This window comes from Nothoprocta perdicaria, unplaced genomic scaffold, assembly GCF_003342845.1.
Source record: "Nothoprocta perdicaria isolate Ctin4 unplaced genomic scaffold, notPer1 scaffold_16, whole genome shotgun sequence".
In the NCBI taxonomy this organism is placed as follows: domain Eukaryota; kingdom Metazoa; phylum Chordata; class Aves; order Tinamiformes; family Tinamidae; genus Nothoprocta; species Nothoprocta perdicaria.
The window spans coordinates 6,968,585-6,984,735 of NW_020454760.1; the positions used below are offsets into that span (position 1 = coordinate 6,968,585).

At 39.2% G+C, this 16,151-nt stretch overlaps 1 protein-coding gene across 1 annotated transcript in view; it reads left to right on the plus strand.

Annotated features, from left to right (window-relative positions):
* Positions 1–16,151, plus strand: part of LAMA3 (laminin subunit alpha 3) — a 105,729-nt gene that overhangs the window by 20,212 nt on the left and 69,366 nt on the right. Inside the window, exons 7-14 of the mRNA XM_026035508.1 lie at positions 3,391–3,509; positions 6,129–6,219; positions 7,850–7,981; positions 11,351–11,485; positions 13,263–13,309; positions 13,957–14,056; positions 15,175–15,227; positions 15,594–15,699. Coding sequence (XP_025891293.1) covers positions 3,391–3,509; positions 6,129–6,219; positions 7,850–7,981; positions 11,351–11,485; positions 13,263–13,309; positions 13,957–14,056; positions 15,175–15,227; positions 15,594–15,699 — 783 coding nt within the window. The remainder of the gene's footprint in view (positions 1–3,390; positions 3,510–6,128; positions 6,220–7,849; positions 7,982–11,350; positions 11,486–13,262; positions 13,310–13,956; positions 14,057–15,174; positions 15,228–15,593; positions 15,700–16,151) is intronic.

Sequence of the window (16,151 nt, forward strand, 5' to 3'; positions counted from 1 at the left end):
TGTGCTTATAGTTTAATAGTTTGGGTAACCCATGGACTGAATATTCAGTGGTGAAGCCCACTGGCTGTTCTCGCATCTTCTTGCTTTTATTGCTTTTATTCAAGAAAAAGTAGCATAGGATCAAGTTGACCATATGAACCTCTTTACATAGGAGGTACAGGCTGCTGCACACAGATTTATTTTTTTTATTTTATTTTATTTTTTTTTTAATCCAGAAAACAGCAACTCTGGGACAGATGGTGTTTGCTGTCTTTGTGCATCTCCTGTACTGAGCAAATGTTTTGGCAGTCTGCTGCTTTCCTTCTGTCTGCCCCAATTTGTTTTCCTTTTCCTGTTCTACCTTTCCTAGCATAGTAACATAGCCAGTGGGTTCAAACTCTTAATGGGGAAATCTTATTTGAAAGCCAAATAGAGGTACCTGTATGATTGGTTTGAAGAATACGCCTTGCGGTAATGTTTTAATCAAAAGTTGCAGTTGCAAGACTGAGGGGTGGAGTAAACCCTGGATGATTAAAACATTTGATAGGAGGTAGGCATGTTGGGACTTTATTTCTGAAAAATATTTGAAGCCCCATTTGAACTTCTTTCTTTGAAGGAAAGTATTTTCTTTCAAAGGAAGAGAAAGACAAGGAACATAAAAAATGTCACACATTTAAAAGAATCAGTTTCCAAACAATCTACAAGATTCTGATCCAAAGGATCTTAGTTTCTAACTACCTTTGAAAAAATACCTTTTTTGGTATAGGTTGTTCCTAGCTCTTTTAAGAGCTCTGGGGAGTATTTGCCGGGTAGAGACTTCTGTTCCTGGAAGACAGTGATGAAGGAGTTAGAGGAATCTTATTTAGGTTCCCAGAAGCCTGTGTTTCCTGGAAAAAAAGTTGATCGAAAGAGATGGTGGGAGATAGCAGGGATATGCCCAAATTTTGGCTGTCAGTTTCTAGTCTTATGGTCAGCAAATGATTCAAGTATTTAAGGAAATGCTTTGTGAGACAGAAGGGTTTTTTATTCCCTTGTGAGGGGAAAAAAAGGGCATTTTTTAATCAAAACAAATTATTCCCTGTCACTGTTAGAAGACATTCTTGTGAGCTGTATCTATCAGAATTTGGCCACAGAGACAAGAAGCTTTTATTTAGATGGTGCAGAGAAGGAGAAATGTGCGCGTCTGTGCACAGACTCTCATTTTGTCCATCAGGTGGGCTGATGACAAGCAAAATCCTCCCATTTTCATTCCACTCTATCCCTCCTTCCAGTGTTTTTTTGTTGTTGTTGTTTTCTTTGTGTCTTTTCTAGCATAAGGTGTCTTGATTTAGCATCTCTTTTTGTGTAATATTTTATATTCTCAAAGAATTATATGAACAAAGAAAAGAAACAAAAAGATCTAGGTAGGCTGCCACAGTCAAGCCAGGTTACCCAGTCTTGACCTGTTTGAGTCCTGTCAGCAGATCAAGGGATGTGATGATAGGCCCCAAGTTTCCTCATCCAAGTTGTTGCGAGTTTCTAGGAAATGGCTTTCTTGTCCAGAGCTGTTCTGATGTAAATGCCTAGAGGAGATACAGGGAATGATTCAGTGTCCCCTTTCCTTGTCAATATGGTAACATAGCAAGGTATGGAGATCAGTTTTGGCCAAGTTATACTCCCAGCTGGGCCAGATATTTGTGTGGAATTAGGAAGGGTAGTTTCCAACACACTGCCCCCATCATGGGGAAGAAAACAGGGCCAAGGCTGTTTTGTTCTGAGTTGCTCAGGGACTTGGCACCTTCCAGAGTATCCCCTAGTCCAGATGCAGGGAGCATTTTCTCAAGCATGAAGCACAGCTTCAGGAATTTTCTAGGAAGGTCTTCCTGGATTACTGGAACATGTGTAATTAAAAGTGCACCTAGTACTCAGATACCTTTTTTTTTTTTTTTTTTTTTTTTTTTTTTGCTTTTTTTTCTTAGTAATGTCTCTGTTTTTTCCCTCCCACGAGGAAAGGATATCAGATCTAAGAAAAGATTCTCTCCCACGAGGAAAGGATATCAGATCTAAGAAAAGAAGACAGAGCTTCTGGCAAAACTACTGGCCTGCCTTTCACTTACTCTGCCTCTATATTGGCATAGTTAGTCCATATTCAGAATTATGTTGTAGATCTGGAAGATTTCATGAACACAAACAGAACTTTGCTGAACAAACAGAACTTTGCTTTGCTGAAGGGAGTGAAGATCAGAGATTAGTTTTAGCTAGTATACTGCTTGATGAGTAGATTGGGAGATGCACTAAATACAGGCCTGCAGGAAATTACATGAATGCTTCTCGGGGTCAGTCCATCCCTTTACTCAGACTGTATTTGCAGAAACTATCCAAATGTCAACCTATTTTTCAAATTAATTCTTTTCTGCAAACAAGGTATAGACATGTGGCCAGTCATAGGTTTTTTTATTGTTATTACTGTTCTGCCAAGGACAGAACAGCAACAGCTTCTCTGGCTTTAGATCTCCCACCTTAAGAGCAAACTCAGCTTATACGCTACAAGGCCAGTCAGTAGATGCACCTCACGTGTTTTCAATGGATGAACCTCCTAGGTCAGGGCATCTCTGAGGTTAATCCTGTTGCTTTTATTTGGTTTAATAGGGGAGAAAAATAAACAGTGGAAAAGTGCTAACCAGAAACCAACCAAAGTAAAATTTATTACAGCTGAAACCACAAACTGCCATAAACTAGGAAAATGAGTTCTGTCAATTAACTCTGTCTCTTTCCAGAGTAATTTATTATTCTTATTTTTGCTTTTGTTGGTGTTCTTTATATAAACCTGTTTCTTTCTGATTCTATAGTTCTTGGGCAGTAGAGTGAACTCTATCTTGAAATTTCTCCATTCAAAAAACAGCAGCTGGGTAAAGATATAGTCTAATTTATTGGTATCCTTGTCCGAGTATGACTGAGTATGTGTGGTCTCTGGTGTAGGTCTTTTTATTCAAATGTTTGTAGCGAATCTATAATTGCTTATTTGAAATATAAAATAGCTGCATACAGATTCAGCTTAGAGATATTTTTGGACATGAAAAAGTAGAATAAGTGTTTGAACATGTTTTTCATAGTTTTAAATACCTGTTTGAGATCGTTCTTTTGGAGTTTCCTAATTCTGCATTTACCCGTAAATCTATAGTATTGAGATGGTAGAACTATTGCTTCCTCTGACATACCTAGCAATATATATTTTTCTTATATCTAAATGATTTTATCTTGATCCAGGTATGAGAGACCATTTGCTGATAGGCAGATATGTGTATTTGAACATACTTGTGCACCCATGAGTGCATGTATGTACATAAATAATTAAAGCTTCTTTTTTACTTCTGCTACACTACTGAATGCCACCGTTAATACGGAAGCTGACTCAAGATACTATTTTTTCAGCCTGCAATTGCTATGGACATGCCACTGATTGCTACTATGATGCTGGTGTTGATCAGCGTCAAGAAAGCTTAAACATCCATGGGCGCTATGAAGGTGGAGGAGTCTGCATTAATTGCCAGGTAAAAAGGTGTTTTTTTTGGCCAGTATAACTTAATGGCATTTGGAGAAATGGAGTCACACTGTGCCAACACCAGAAGTAAATGTGTTTATGTGCTTTAGTCTCACATGATTCTAATAAGGCATACAATTTAACAAATAAATAACTGAAAAAAATCCTTTTTTTTTTTTTTGTTGTTATGGGCTTTGTTCTTTCCTTGCTTAACAAAGGAGAAATAAAATTTCCCAAATAAAATACCAACTTGGACCAACTGGTTCCCATGGAAGCAAAAGCAGAGAGCCCCTTGTCTTCTAGCAGGAGGAAAGGATAGGATAGGCTGTACCAAGAAGACAGTTTATTGCTATTGAGAAAACACAATACATAGAATAAAAGTAGTTTGAAGGGACTTCTGGAAGTTGTATAATCTAAACCCTCCAGTCAGCGCAGGGCTATCTACAGAGTTATATCATGTTGCACAGAGACTTATCTGTTGAATCATAGAATCATAGAATCATAGAATCATAGAATGCCGAAGGTTGGAAGGGACCTCAGAGGTCATCGAGTCCAACCCCCCTGCTCACGCAGGGTCACCTAGAGCACGGGGCACAGGGCTGCATCCAAGCGGGTTTTAAAGATCTCCAAAGAAGGAGACTCCACAACCTCTCTGGGCAGCCTGTTCCAGTGCTTTGTCACCCTCACAGTGAAGAAATGCTTCCTTAAGTTCCTGTGGAACTTCCGATGCTTCAGTTTGAAGCCATTTCCTCTAGTCCTATCCCTGCCCACCACTGAAAAGAGGCCGCCCCCTCCTCCTCACTGCCTCCCTTGAGGTATTTATACACGCTGATCAGGTCCCCCCTCAGCCTCCTCTTCTCCAGGCTGAACAGACCCAGCTCTCTCAGCCTTTGCTCATAGGGCAGATGTTCCAGGCCCCTGATCATCCTGGTAGCCCTGCGCTGGACTCTCTCCAGCAGCTCCACATCCCTCTTGTACTGGGGAGCCCAGAACTGGACGCAGTACTCCAGATGTGGCCTCACCAGGGCTGAGTAGAGGGGGATGATCACTTCCCTCGACCTGCTGGAGACGCTTTTCTTAATGCACCCCAGGATCCCGTTGGCCTTCTTGGCCACCAGGGCACACTGCTGCCTCATGGTCAACTTGTCGTCCACCATGACACCCAGGTCCCTCTCTGCGGGGCTGCTCTCCAGCAGGTCCACTCCTAATCTGTACTGGTGTCCAGGGTTATTCCTCCCCAAGTGCAGGACCTTGCACTTGCCCTTGTTGAACCTCATGAGGTTTCTCGCCGCCCAGTCCTCCAGTCTGTCCAGGTCCCTCTGGATGGCAGCACAGCCCTCAGGGCTATCAGCTACTCCACCCAGTTTGGTATCGTCGGCAAACTTGCTGAGGGAGCACTCCAGCCCTTCATCCAGGGCTGGAGTTCTTTATATTTCTGAGGATGCAAATTAGAAGCTCATGGTAACTTGTTCCAGCACTTAATCATTCCAGTGGTAAAGAGATTTTTGCTACTATTTAATAGGAATTTCCCCAATTGCAGCTTGGGGGGTTAGCTTTTATGCTTTTACTCTGCATGCCTTAGAATACCCAGGCCCTGTTGTCTCTGTACTCCACGCTACAATTAGAAGCTTCCATAAGCTTCACTTCTCCAAGCTAATCAAAGCCATTCCCTCAGTTTTATGTCCAATAAAACTATATGGCGCTTTTCACATTTATTGCCATGGCTGTCAGTAGAAAGTAGAAGAATCTTTGGTAACACGAGCAGAAGAAATGTTTTCTGTCTTCCAATTGATATTTCCATGCATAACTTTTTTCAGCCAGTCTAGTAAAAGGTATCATTGTGGTATTTCCTGTTAGCTTTTTATAAATGGAAGAATATTTTTCTTAAATTGCTTTCAGGATATAAAAGAGCAAGACTATTCTAAATCTTTGAATTCTGGCTGTATGTTGGATGATGTTTGTATGATGTTGGATGTTTGTAATATAATTTTGAGGACATTATGGTGGATTAACTGAGTTTACCAAAATTTAATTATAGTTTTTCCTTATTAAAAAAACACAAGTATTTTAATTTACCTTGTTGTTGTTGTTGTTTGTGTCATGAAATAAAGTGTTAGAAATGGATGCCTGAATGGTGCTTTAATAGGAAGAGAAATTTTGCATGCAAATACAGGTTTTGTTTCTTTAGATTTTGATAACATTGCCCCATATATTCTGTTCTGCGTGTGTCAGATAGTAACAGTATTAAGTATTGTACTTCCCATGTTCTCTCTTACTTTAATTCTTCCAGAATTTCAGAATGGGGAAGAATCATAGAACCACTGAATGGTCTGTGTTGGATGGAGAGCTCCTGAAATCATGTAGCTCAATCTTCTCAGAGCAGGTCTAGTAAGTCAGTTAGAATTCAGCTTTTAAATTTGAGAATACTGTAATTCAGAAAGCTTTAGAAAACATAGCTAGTTAAAAATTACCAACTGGCAAATGCTGTCTTTATTGCACTTACATACTATTTTTTCTATGCTGAACCTTGCGTATAAAGAAATAACAAAAAGGATGTTATTGTTTCTTAATTCTACATTTAAGTTCCTTTTTTCACCTTTTGTTTTATTCTCTGTTTGATTTTGCACAGCACAACACAGCTGGCGTTAACTGTGAGAAATGTGCAGAAGGCTACTATCGTCCATATGGTGTTCCAGTGAGTGCTCCCCATGGCTGTATACGTAAGTCCTTCTTTGTGCAGTATCTTCTCATAGTGGTAAGGTTTTTTTAAAAAAAATCTTTTTTTTTTTTTTTTTTTTTTTCTGTAAGCAGGGCATGGGACATGCCTTTCGGGGAGGAAATGTTAAAAAGTGCCCAAAAGATTTGTGAGAGGAACTGCAAATGAATTTCTGTGTTTAGATCTTTTTGATCATGTTCTTCTCAACATTTGGATCACATGAGCTATAAGCTTTATACAAGCCAGTGCAAGGCTACGAAGATGATCAGAGGCCTGGAACATCTGCCCTGTGAGCAAAGGCTGAGGGAGCTGGGCCTGTGCAGCCTGGAGAAGAGAAGGCTGAGGGGGACCTAATCAGTGTCTGTAAATACCTCAAGGGAGGCAGTGAGGAGGAGGGGGCGGCCTCTTTTCAGTGGTGGCCAGCGACAGGACTAGAGGAAACGGCCACAAGCTGAGGCACCAAAAGTTCCCCAGGAACTTAAGGAAAAATGTCCTGACAGTGAGGGTGACAGAGCCCTGGCACAGGCTGCCCAGAGAGGTTGTGGAGTCTCCTTCTCTGGAGATCTTTAAAACCCGCTTGGATGCAGCCCTGTGCCCCGTGCTCTGGGTGACCCTGCGTGTGCAGGGGGGTTGGACTCAATGACCTCTGAGGTCCCTTCCAACCTTAAGCATTCTATGCAATTCTGTGCATTCTATGATTCTAAACAACAGGGCGATAGGGGAAAGTCGTCCAGAAAAGAGTGCTGGGGAGGATAAGATCACTGACAAGCCGCACATCCCACGGTGAACTGGTATGACTTCTCAGGAGCCACTCACCTTCCACCCTCCTGACCCTGTTCCTCTTAGCTCTTTCATGCACATGTAACGTGTTGAGTTTTGGTCCCTTGAAAATTTTATTCAGTAGCTCAAAAGGTCATGAGGTCTACTCCTATTTCATGCAGCGCTGAGGCTCATGTCTGTAATAAATAATGCAATAGGATGATTATTAATGCAACAATTAAAAAAGCAGAACTGGCTGTGAGTACGAGATAAAGGTTAAATTCTAAACATGATGAAGAAGTTTGTGACAAAAAGGAGAAGGTTGCAGGTTATCTGTGTTGTGGTGAATGGGAAGGCAATAGGGAGAAAGCTGCTGTAATGTTAGATTTTGTATCTAGGTGACCCTGCGTGTGCAGGGGGTTGGACTAGATGATTTCTAGAGGTCCCTTCCAACCTTAAGGATTCTGTGATTCTGTGTAAGGAGGGTGGGCAGAGGCTTAGCCCACACTATGGGGAGAGAGAGAGAAGAAGCCACAGAAAGAGCAGTTGCTGCAGTGCTGTGGAGTGATTAAGTGTAACTTTCTGAATAATGAAAAATAAGCAGTCTGGGAAAATGATATAGCTCTGACCCCAAAGGTACCCCTAAGGAATTTCACAAAAAAAAAAAAAAAAAAAAAAAAAAAAAAAAAAAAAAAAAAAAAAGATTGTTTTTATAGGGTACTTGTTACTTGGAAAATATGGAGTAGATGCAAATATTAATTCTAAAATAATGAGACAGTCACAACTACAAATTAAATAGTATTATAATGCCACTGTACACTGCTAAGGAAGACAAATCTTTTCTATAAATTGCCTAATTGTTGCTACTTCCATAGCCTGCAGTTGTAACTTGGAGCACTCGGAGGGCTGTGAGGAAGGGTCTGGCCGCTGTTACTGTAAGCAGAATTTCCAGGGAGAGAGCTGCGAGCAATGTGCAGATGGATTCTATGGCTTTCCGTCTTGTGTCCGTAAGTATACAAATAAAAATATCTCTTTTCAAATATTTTTAACATGCACTAAGGAATTAGCCATTTTCACTACACTTGACTATCATTTTGGATTCTAATGTTTAAACATTTTGGTAAATGAGTTGTCATAATACTGAAGAGATTCTTTTTATGGATATGGTTAGAACCTATCTCTCAATACATCATAAATTACAGTCCTGAAACCCTGGACATATTGTTTAAATATGTCTCAGTATCTTAAGGTATAACTCATTTGGACTGGGAAGTGAAATATGGTTGTAGCAGAGAGAGGGGAGAAAATGGTTCTGTGTTCTCTTTGAGGCTTTTTTAGGATTAACACCCCATAAATCAAGTTTGTGGGCTTTGAGAGGTTTCTGACTCTGAAATAGTGCCTGTGCAACACTGGAAAGATTCTCCTGGGAGCGCATTAGACTCTCAGACATGTTCTCTGTTTTTGCTGGACTGATGATAGTTGCTGATAGGTGGTTGAAGGAGGAGTTACAGAATTTTTTTTTTGAATTTGTCAAGAAAATGGTTGAAGGAAAGATGTTTGTAAATACAAAGAAAGTAAAGCCATTGCAAAAGTGATGTGACAGAGAAAAGCTGTCTGCTTTCATTTATTCCAAATGATATTGGAACAATAGCTAATAGTATCTAATGCTACGGATTATTTAAAGATTAGTTTGTTAATTTAATAAGGATATTTCATAAGGATATACTCCCAAAATGTAAGGTATACATCATGAATTCTAGCACTTGCAGCAAATGATAGGGCCAAGGAGCAGGAGAAGAAGCTTCAGCTGGAAGCAGGAGCCAAGAAATGACTGCAGAGCTCCCAAGATACTGCTGTGTAGCACGAGAAGGGTTTCTGCACCAAGTGCTAGGGAGCAGGGAAGCTGGCTGCATTTAGGGGCCAAAACATGCGGCCCCCACTAATGTTTGGCCCCTCATGCTGTTCTTTGAGAAGCAGTGTTTGGATTTAAATTGGAGATCAAAAGTAAAAAGTTTATTATACTGTTTCTAAATAAAACTAAACTAAAGTTGCTTAGTGTAGTGAGATGGTTATCATTCTTTTTGTGTTGACAGCAGGCAGCAGATGTTTAGAGAAATAATATTTATTGTCTGTTTCAAGTATACTTTGGTTTTTCTTTTTTTCTAAAGGTATTCTTTTTACTTCTCCAAATCCAAGTGATGTTGTGGCTAGTGACATCATAGGCAAGTTCTTTTTCTTTTTTTCCCCTCTTTTACTTTTTTCCTTCTTTTACTGTTTTTTTTTTTCTTTTTACTATTTCAGCGATGCTTGCTCTTTCATGTAGATTTTATGTTGTAATTTTGTCAGTATCGGTATTTATCTTTCAGAGAGGTATTTATCTTTCAGAGAGGCTTTGTTCTTACCCAAGGTTAACCATATAGTGTTAACCATATAGTGACCATATAGTGTCACTAAGCAAATTAGTGAGCTGGTTCCAGAAAAAGTTAGGGATCGAAAGAGGTTTGTGCAGCCTTGGGCCAACATGTGCAGAAGCAGCTGACCAGCTTGCTGGTTGCACTTCCAAGCCAATCCATCAAGACTTGCTGACATGTACAACTTGTCATCAGCTTCACGGTGTAAATCTCTTTATTAAGGTTAACTACCCTCTCTTTCTGGATTGTCCTCTTACACCTGGCAAGTTGTACTTTGCCCTTGGCAATGAATTACTTTGATTTCTAAAGAAGCTGCGTGTTTGTTACTTAGCTCACTACAAAGCTGCCTGACATCCGTAAAGATTCTCTCAGTGGGTTTACATTTAAGTATATATTATTATACTGCAAAACAGAGCCAGCATCACAGCTAGAACGTAAATATGTATTTGTAATGCAATTTGGGACAAATAGATTTAAAAAATAGAGCAGCCTTAGTTAGATACTAAAATCAACATTATTCCCTGTGCTGTCTATTAAATTTCATGAAATTGGAGTTTATGTTGTTGTTTGGAAAAGTATTGTCTTCTGGTAATGGAGCAAACTCTTAAATATACATAGTGCTAATGCATTTATACATTTACAAATCGTAATAGTTTTCTTGAAGTTGTCTGCAGTTGCCATTACTTCCCACAAAATCTTACTGTCTTGTAGCTAATTATGTTTTCTCTGCAGGGTGTCAGAAATGATTGCTCTGGCAGGCCTCTGTGCATCCTGTTCTCTCACATGTCTGCCCATCAAACCATATTGAATGTGTGTGAACTTTTCATATAGAAACTGAGAAGAGATAGGAAAGCTTAAAGGAGCAGGCAAAAACAAGCTATAAAAGACAGAAAAAAAGTAGTTGAAAGCACAGGCAGAGGGGTCACTCCTGACTGCTACTGTTCACAGGTTGTTCTGTTAAAATAAGCTGCGATTAGTTTAAATTTAAATTCATGTGGCATGCTGCAAACTGTGGTGGAAGATGAGCAGGGTGGCCTTCTGCTCCTGTTTGGAGTTCTGATTTTTACAAGAGACGTAGGTCTTCTTGGCTGCCACAGATAAAATTGACCTCCCTGGTCTTGCCTTGTTGAAATTAATAGAACATTTATTCAATGGGATGTCATTATGAAGCCCTTAAACTAATCACTCCCATTGAAATGAAGAGAGGATATATATAGATTCAGCTAGAGGTTATTTCCAGTGTAGATGATGTTGGAAGCTTCAGTGTTTGTATCTGTCATAATGGCTTCAAAGCAAGTCCTTGAACCTTTGAAATACACAGAAAAGTCAGGTATCCTGGGCGGCTGAGAGAGGAATTGAAAGGGAGAATCAGGGATATCAAAAGGGAATGGAAAGACAATGCTTAAATAGCACTGTTTTATATTTCTGTCAGTCAGCCTGGGTGGGAAAATGGAGCCGAGTGAAATTTCTCACCTTTCAACTTCTCTGGTGCCATAAAATTCAAGGAATCACCTGTTCGTGGGATGAGCAGATTTTACCTTGGGCCTCGTTTACCAAACTGCTTTACTAGTAAGCTGCTTGTTGGCCTGTAGATCCAGTCTAGCTTCCTGGATGTTTTTGGTTTGAGGTTATATTTTTAAGTTATTAAGTACTTCTCTGATTTGATTTCTCCATTTTAAGATAAATTAATGTTCCCTACACGTGTTTTGCAAGGGACCAAACTAAATTTCTAAACTATAAATTAAAGCATTGCAATAAGAACTTTATTATCAATGGTTGAGAAGGTAGTTACATAGCAAGTACCTAACTGAGGATATTTATTTTAGGTGGTAAAACTATGGCTTCGTGTGGATTCCGTGTGGTTGCTTTGCATAGAGGGGTGGCTTTGGGGCAATTTCTCTTTTAAATCATACCAGTTAGATATTTATCTGTCAGGCTATTTATCTGTTGTTCTAACCTGTGCAGAATGCAGCTGTGATGCCCGTGGCTCTGTGCCTAATACCTGTGGTCACCGGGGTCAGTGTCTGTGCCACAGCAACTACGCAGGGCTGAGGTGTGACCGCTGTGCCCCGGGCTATTACAGCTACCCCAGCTGCTCACGTGAGTATCAGCCTGTCCTCCTTCACTGGTTTTTCTCTCTCACTTCTCTTACACAAATAAAAAATACTGTTTTGATTCCCTCAAACTACATGTGTAACTATGAAAGTTTAATTCTATTCCATTCTTCAGCGTGAAGCTCCAGCCTGTGGTCAGTATTCCAACAAGTTTGCTCTGGTCGCCCACCCCAGCCGTCGTCTCTGTTCCTATTACCTGTGTAACTGGGTTAATAGGAGCGTGCGGATGTTTGGCCTTGGTGTAGCTGTATCTTCCTTTTAATATAGGAAGTCTGAAATTGAGTGTAAGCAATGGGCATGCACCTTTATGAATTCTGGCTCCTTCAGTTTAGCATAAACTTAATTTCAATTAGCTTGGGCTTGTACTGTTTCATGCACTATTATGTAAGCCTTTAAAGTGCATTCATAGGTGCTTGTTACATCAACCTTAAATCCCAGTTGAGAGGGCTTGGCCCACAGCAACTTACATCACATGAACAATTATTCCTGTGCAGGTGGGGCAGCTGATCAGGCCCGGGATGTGTGTGCATGTTCTTCCCATTAAAGAGAGTAACCCGTGGCTCCAATCAGCAATTGCATGGTTGTCCTAAGCAGGAATGTTCTTTCCTAGAAATCAAAGGACTCTTAATGCTAACGAAGCAATGTTTCCTCCCAGTTTGGCTATTGCTAATTGCCACAGCCGTAGCGAAACAGGATCTAATAAATCTGTTGTTCCTCTTTAGAAGACTGGCTAAAATACTTGTCATTAACCGTTTCAAGGTTAGACTCTACCCAAGCAAACATTAGCCTTCTCTGTTAGTATTAGCCTTCTCTGCTAGTATTGTTCATTTTTTGTGGCATTACTCTTATTTCCTCTGTGCATATAAATCATTGGAAAGCTTAGGCTGTACGTAGCTACCTGGAGCAAAAAGACTGCTCTGTGATTTATTTTAAAGCTTCTTTCTGGCCAGCTCGACTCTCAGATCTAAAGGTGTGCTAGGTGTACACTTTTACATTCTGTATTTTGCAATCATATTTTTAGGTGTAACTCTACAGAATTTTCAATGTTCCTTCTGTAAACATTAAAATCAAGAAAACAGAAAATCAAATAGCCTCAGTCTTGTCTAAAAATGGAACAAAGTAGAGGAAGAGGATTTTACTAAGATTCCTGATAATCCTACCTGTCAATATGATGGAAGTAATCTCAAACTCGTAAGTCTCAACTAGGATTGTGTTTATGTGGAGGACCTTGTGAGTTTATTGCAAAAAAAAAAAAAAAAATCAAGCATATTGCGGACAAAGAGTTTTCAAAACTTATAACTTTCCAAAGCTCCAGTACTTTATTGCTTGGTATATACAGAACTCTCCCTAACAATATTGTCCATGTTTCTGGTTATGTAGCTTGTGAGTGCTCTCCTCATGGATCCCATCACGGTGTATGTGAGCCGACAGTGGGGCAGTGCGAATGTCTAACAGGCTTCACAGGGCAACAGTGTGACAGATGCCTTTCGGGAGCCCACCGTTTCCCCCATTGTGAAGGTAACATTGGTGACAGAAAATAAGATGATTCTGATTTCCTTCTTCTGAAGGTTCTGAACTTTGAAGTATTTCAGGCACCCCAAATTAAACGCATACAAATAAACCCTTGGAACTTAAAGCTGTTACATTGCAGTTTTTTAGTACTATATTCCAGAATTATTTTTAAAAAGATCTTTCTCTGTGTGTGTGTGTGTGTGTGTGTGTGTGTGTATAATATATGTATATATAAATTTAATTTCCTACAGAAATCAATGGTGAATGTGACCCTTCAGGCACTTCTGGGTCTCATTTGGTAAGTAGTATATCTTTGCAACTAATAATGCATGTTAAGAATTCATGTACTGTCTCTGCTGCATGTTTTTACTTCATTTTAAGAGCCTCATCTTAGACTGTGAGAGAACTGCAAAAGCTTAATTACAAAGTGGAGATGGAGATAAATTGTGTGTCTTGTTTTATCTGAATAGCTCAATTACCTGTTCAGGATCATATGGTTTTTTAGCCTTTTATTTATGGTATGTACTTATAATGCATGTGTTCTTGGAGTGCTAGAACACTAATAGGAGAGGATTCCTGTTCTCGGGGACTTCAGACAGTTCAATAAAAAAGAAAGAGCAATATGATTTTATTACACATAGGAACTGAGATTTTTTGAGTATTTACTGAATTGATGTAGTAAATGTTCTCTGTTTCCTGAAGACAGGATCACAGAGAAAGCATTTTTTAAATGTTCTGTGGAAAAGACAGTCTTTTGGGAAATAGAACATAGAGCAACTTGGTATTCTTTTCCTGAGAAAGCCGTTGTAGCCATTTCTAAGTCTTCAGTCATGGCTCATTTTTTTCAATAACATGCATTTACTATGTGTTTTTTTGTTTGTTTGTTTATTTTTGTTTGTAATTCTTATTCTAATAAGACCCATATTGACTCATTTCTGTTGCTAGGGCTATTGTCAATGTCTCCAGCATGTTGAAGGCCCTACCTGCAATAAATGCAAACCCTTGTACTGGAACTTGGCCAAAATAAACCCTGAGGGATGTACAGGTACAGAGTTGCATGACGTATTTCTTTGAACATGAAATGTGTTAAATTCTTTTGGAAATGGTCTTGGTCTTGGCAATCAAATGTGACCATTTTGGCGCTTAACAACTCTTCCTACCAATGTGTTTTTCTTAGTGCTTAAATTTGTTACTCATGAGAACAGTTGTTTTTAAATATTAGACCATCCACTACGATTGCTTAATAATGTTAGACCAGAATGTGCTCTGAGTTACGTTGGTGTGTATTGCACAGGCAGGGCTTTTTTTTTGTTTTTCATAAACACTGAAGAGAGAATTTGGCCCATTGTTTGGAGAAGAAGGTGCTTATTCATTAATAATCTTCTCCTAGCTTGTAGAGGGATGAAAAGCCTCCTTGTTGCCTCAGACTGACAACTCTTTTATGGTTTAAGCCTGTGTAATAACCAGCACTTTGCAATTTTTAATGTTTACCAACAGTGAGGCAGTCACTTCAGGCAGAGAAGGCTTTTTTTTTTTTTTTTTTTTTTTTTCTTCTTTTCTTCCCGTCTATTTCTTATTTCTTTACCAGCAGGAAAACAGCTGCAAACAGCTACTTAGATGGGATGAGGAGTCTCAGAGCAGCCACCAATATCATTATGTCCTGGTTCTAAATACTACACAGTCCAGACATCTCCTCAGAGATGATTTAAAACAATTTTCATGCAACCTGTCTTCTCTACCCTCAGCCACAGAGGGTGGATGGGGTTTTGTGAGACCTTAATATTTCCTTAAATTATGTTTTATACAGAGAGTTGTACTAGTCACAAAGCAGCCCTGCAAAGTGGAATTGCAGTCAGACTGGAAGACACAAGTTTTCTTCAGTCATCTGAATGTCTTTAAGAAAAAAAACAACTCCAAATGCAAGCTATTTCTGTTAAACACAAGATAGACTACGCTAACACAAAGCAGAAAACGGCATAAACACGTAGCCCTTATTCTTTCTCTTTTTTTTGTTTCTTACCTTGAGCCAGTGTCTCTCTGCTGTCTGGCCCTTCCAGAGGTACTGCCCTGTGACTCACTGTTGCAGATTCCGCATTTTTTTTTTTGACCTTCAAAGTGCCCTGAGAAGATGAAACACAGATTATCTTTCTTGTGTCTTTGCAGCATGCCAGTGTGATGTGAGTGGAACATTAAGTGGAGTTGGAGAATGTCAGCAGGTAAAATGAATTTGATAGAAAGACATGAACTAAACAGATTTCTGAAAGATAAATTGTTTTAACATTTGCAAGATGTTAGATCTTAACATTAGGTTGCAAGATAATATACAATCAGCTCTAATATCTATATTAGACATAAAGTATCTGATGACTTTCTGAAGATGTGTAAAAGTTCTGAATTTTTTATCATCTTGAGTGTATGTACTTTATAGTATATTCATTAAAAATGATGAATGAAAGGTGAGATGTCTTGATTTTTTTTTAATTGCAGTTTTTATATTTAGAATTAGAGGAAATTCAAAATATTGAAAGAGTGAAGTTCTTAAGTTGCTGATCCATTTTTTTGACCGTTTTTTTTTCTCCCAGGAAAATGGACACTGTTATTGCAAATCTAATGTTTGTGGAGATTCCTGTGACACTTGTGAAGCTGGCTATTATGGTCTGGAAAACAAGAATTATTTTGGCTGCCAAGGTAGAATGAATAATGAACATTTCTAGTAGAACATATGCACTTAACACCAAACTCTAGCATTTCATAGACTGTATTTTTTAAAATGTGAATATATTTGTTGAATCACTCACCACTCATTTTCCACTGTTGCTTGTAATTGCTTGCTATATATGCAAGTCTTTCCTCATTTATCTATTATATGGTGCCTCCCTGTTAAAATCTAATACCTCCCACAGCCAGGGTTTTAAATGGAGTGGAAAGTTTAGTGCAGTACATAATCCTAGCAAAATATGTAAATATTGTTGCAAAAGAGATTCCAAACAAGATAGCTGGAAGTTGTTTATTTCTGCAATCTTCCACCCAAGGTGTGATAACAGGGAAGTTTGATTTTCCACGAAATGTTAGTAGCATCAGATACCTGTAAGAGCAGCGGCTTACTCTTCTGCTTGGCTATTTTTCTAGATCTGCTGCTG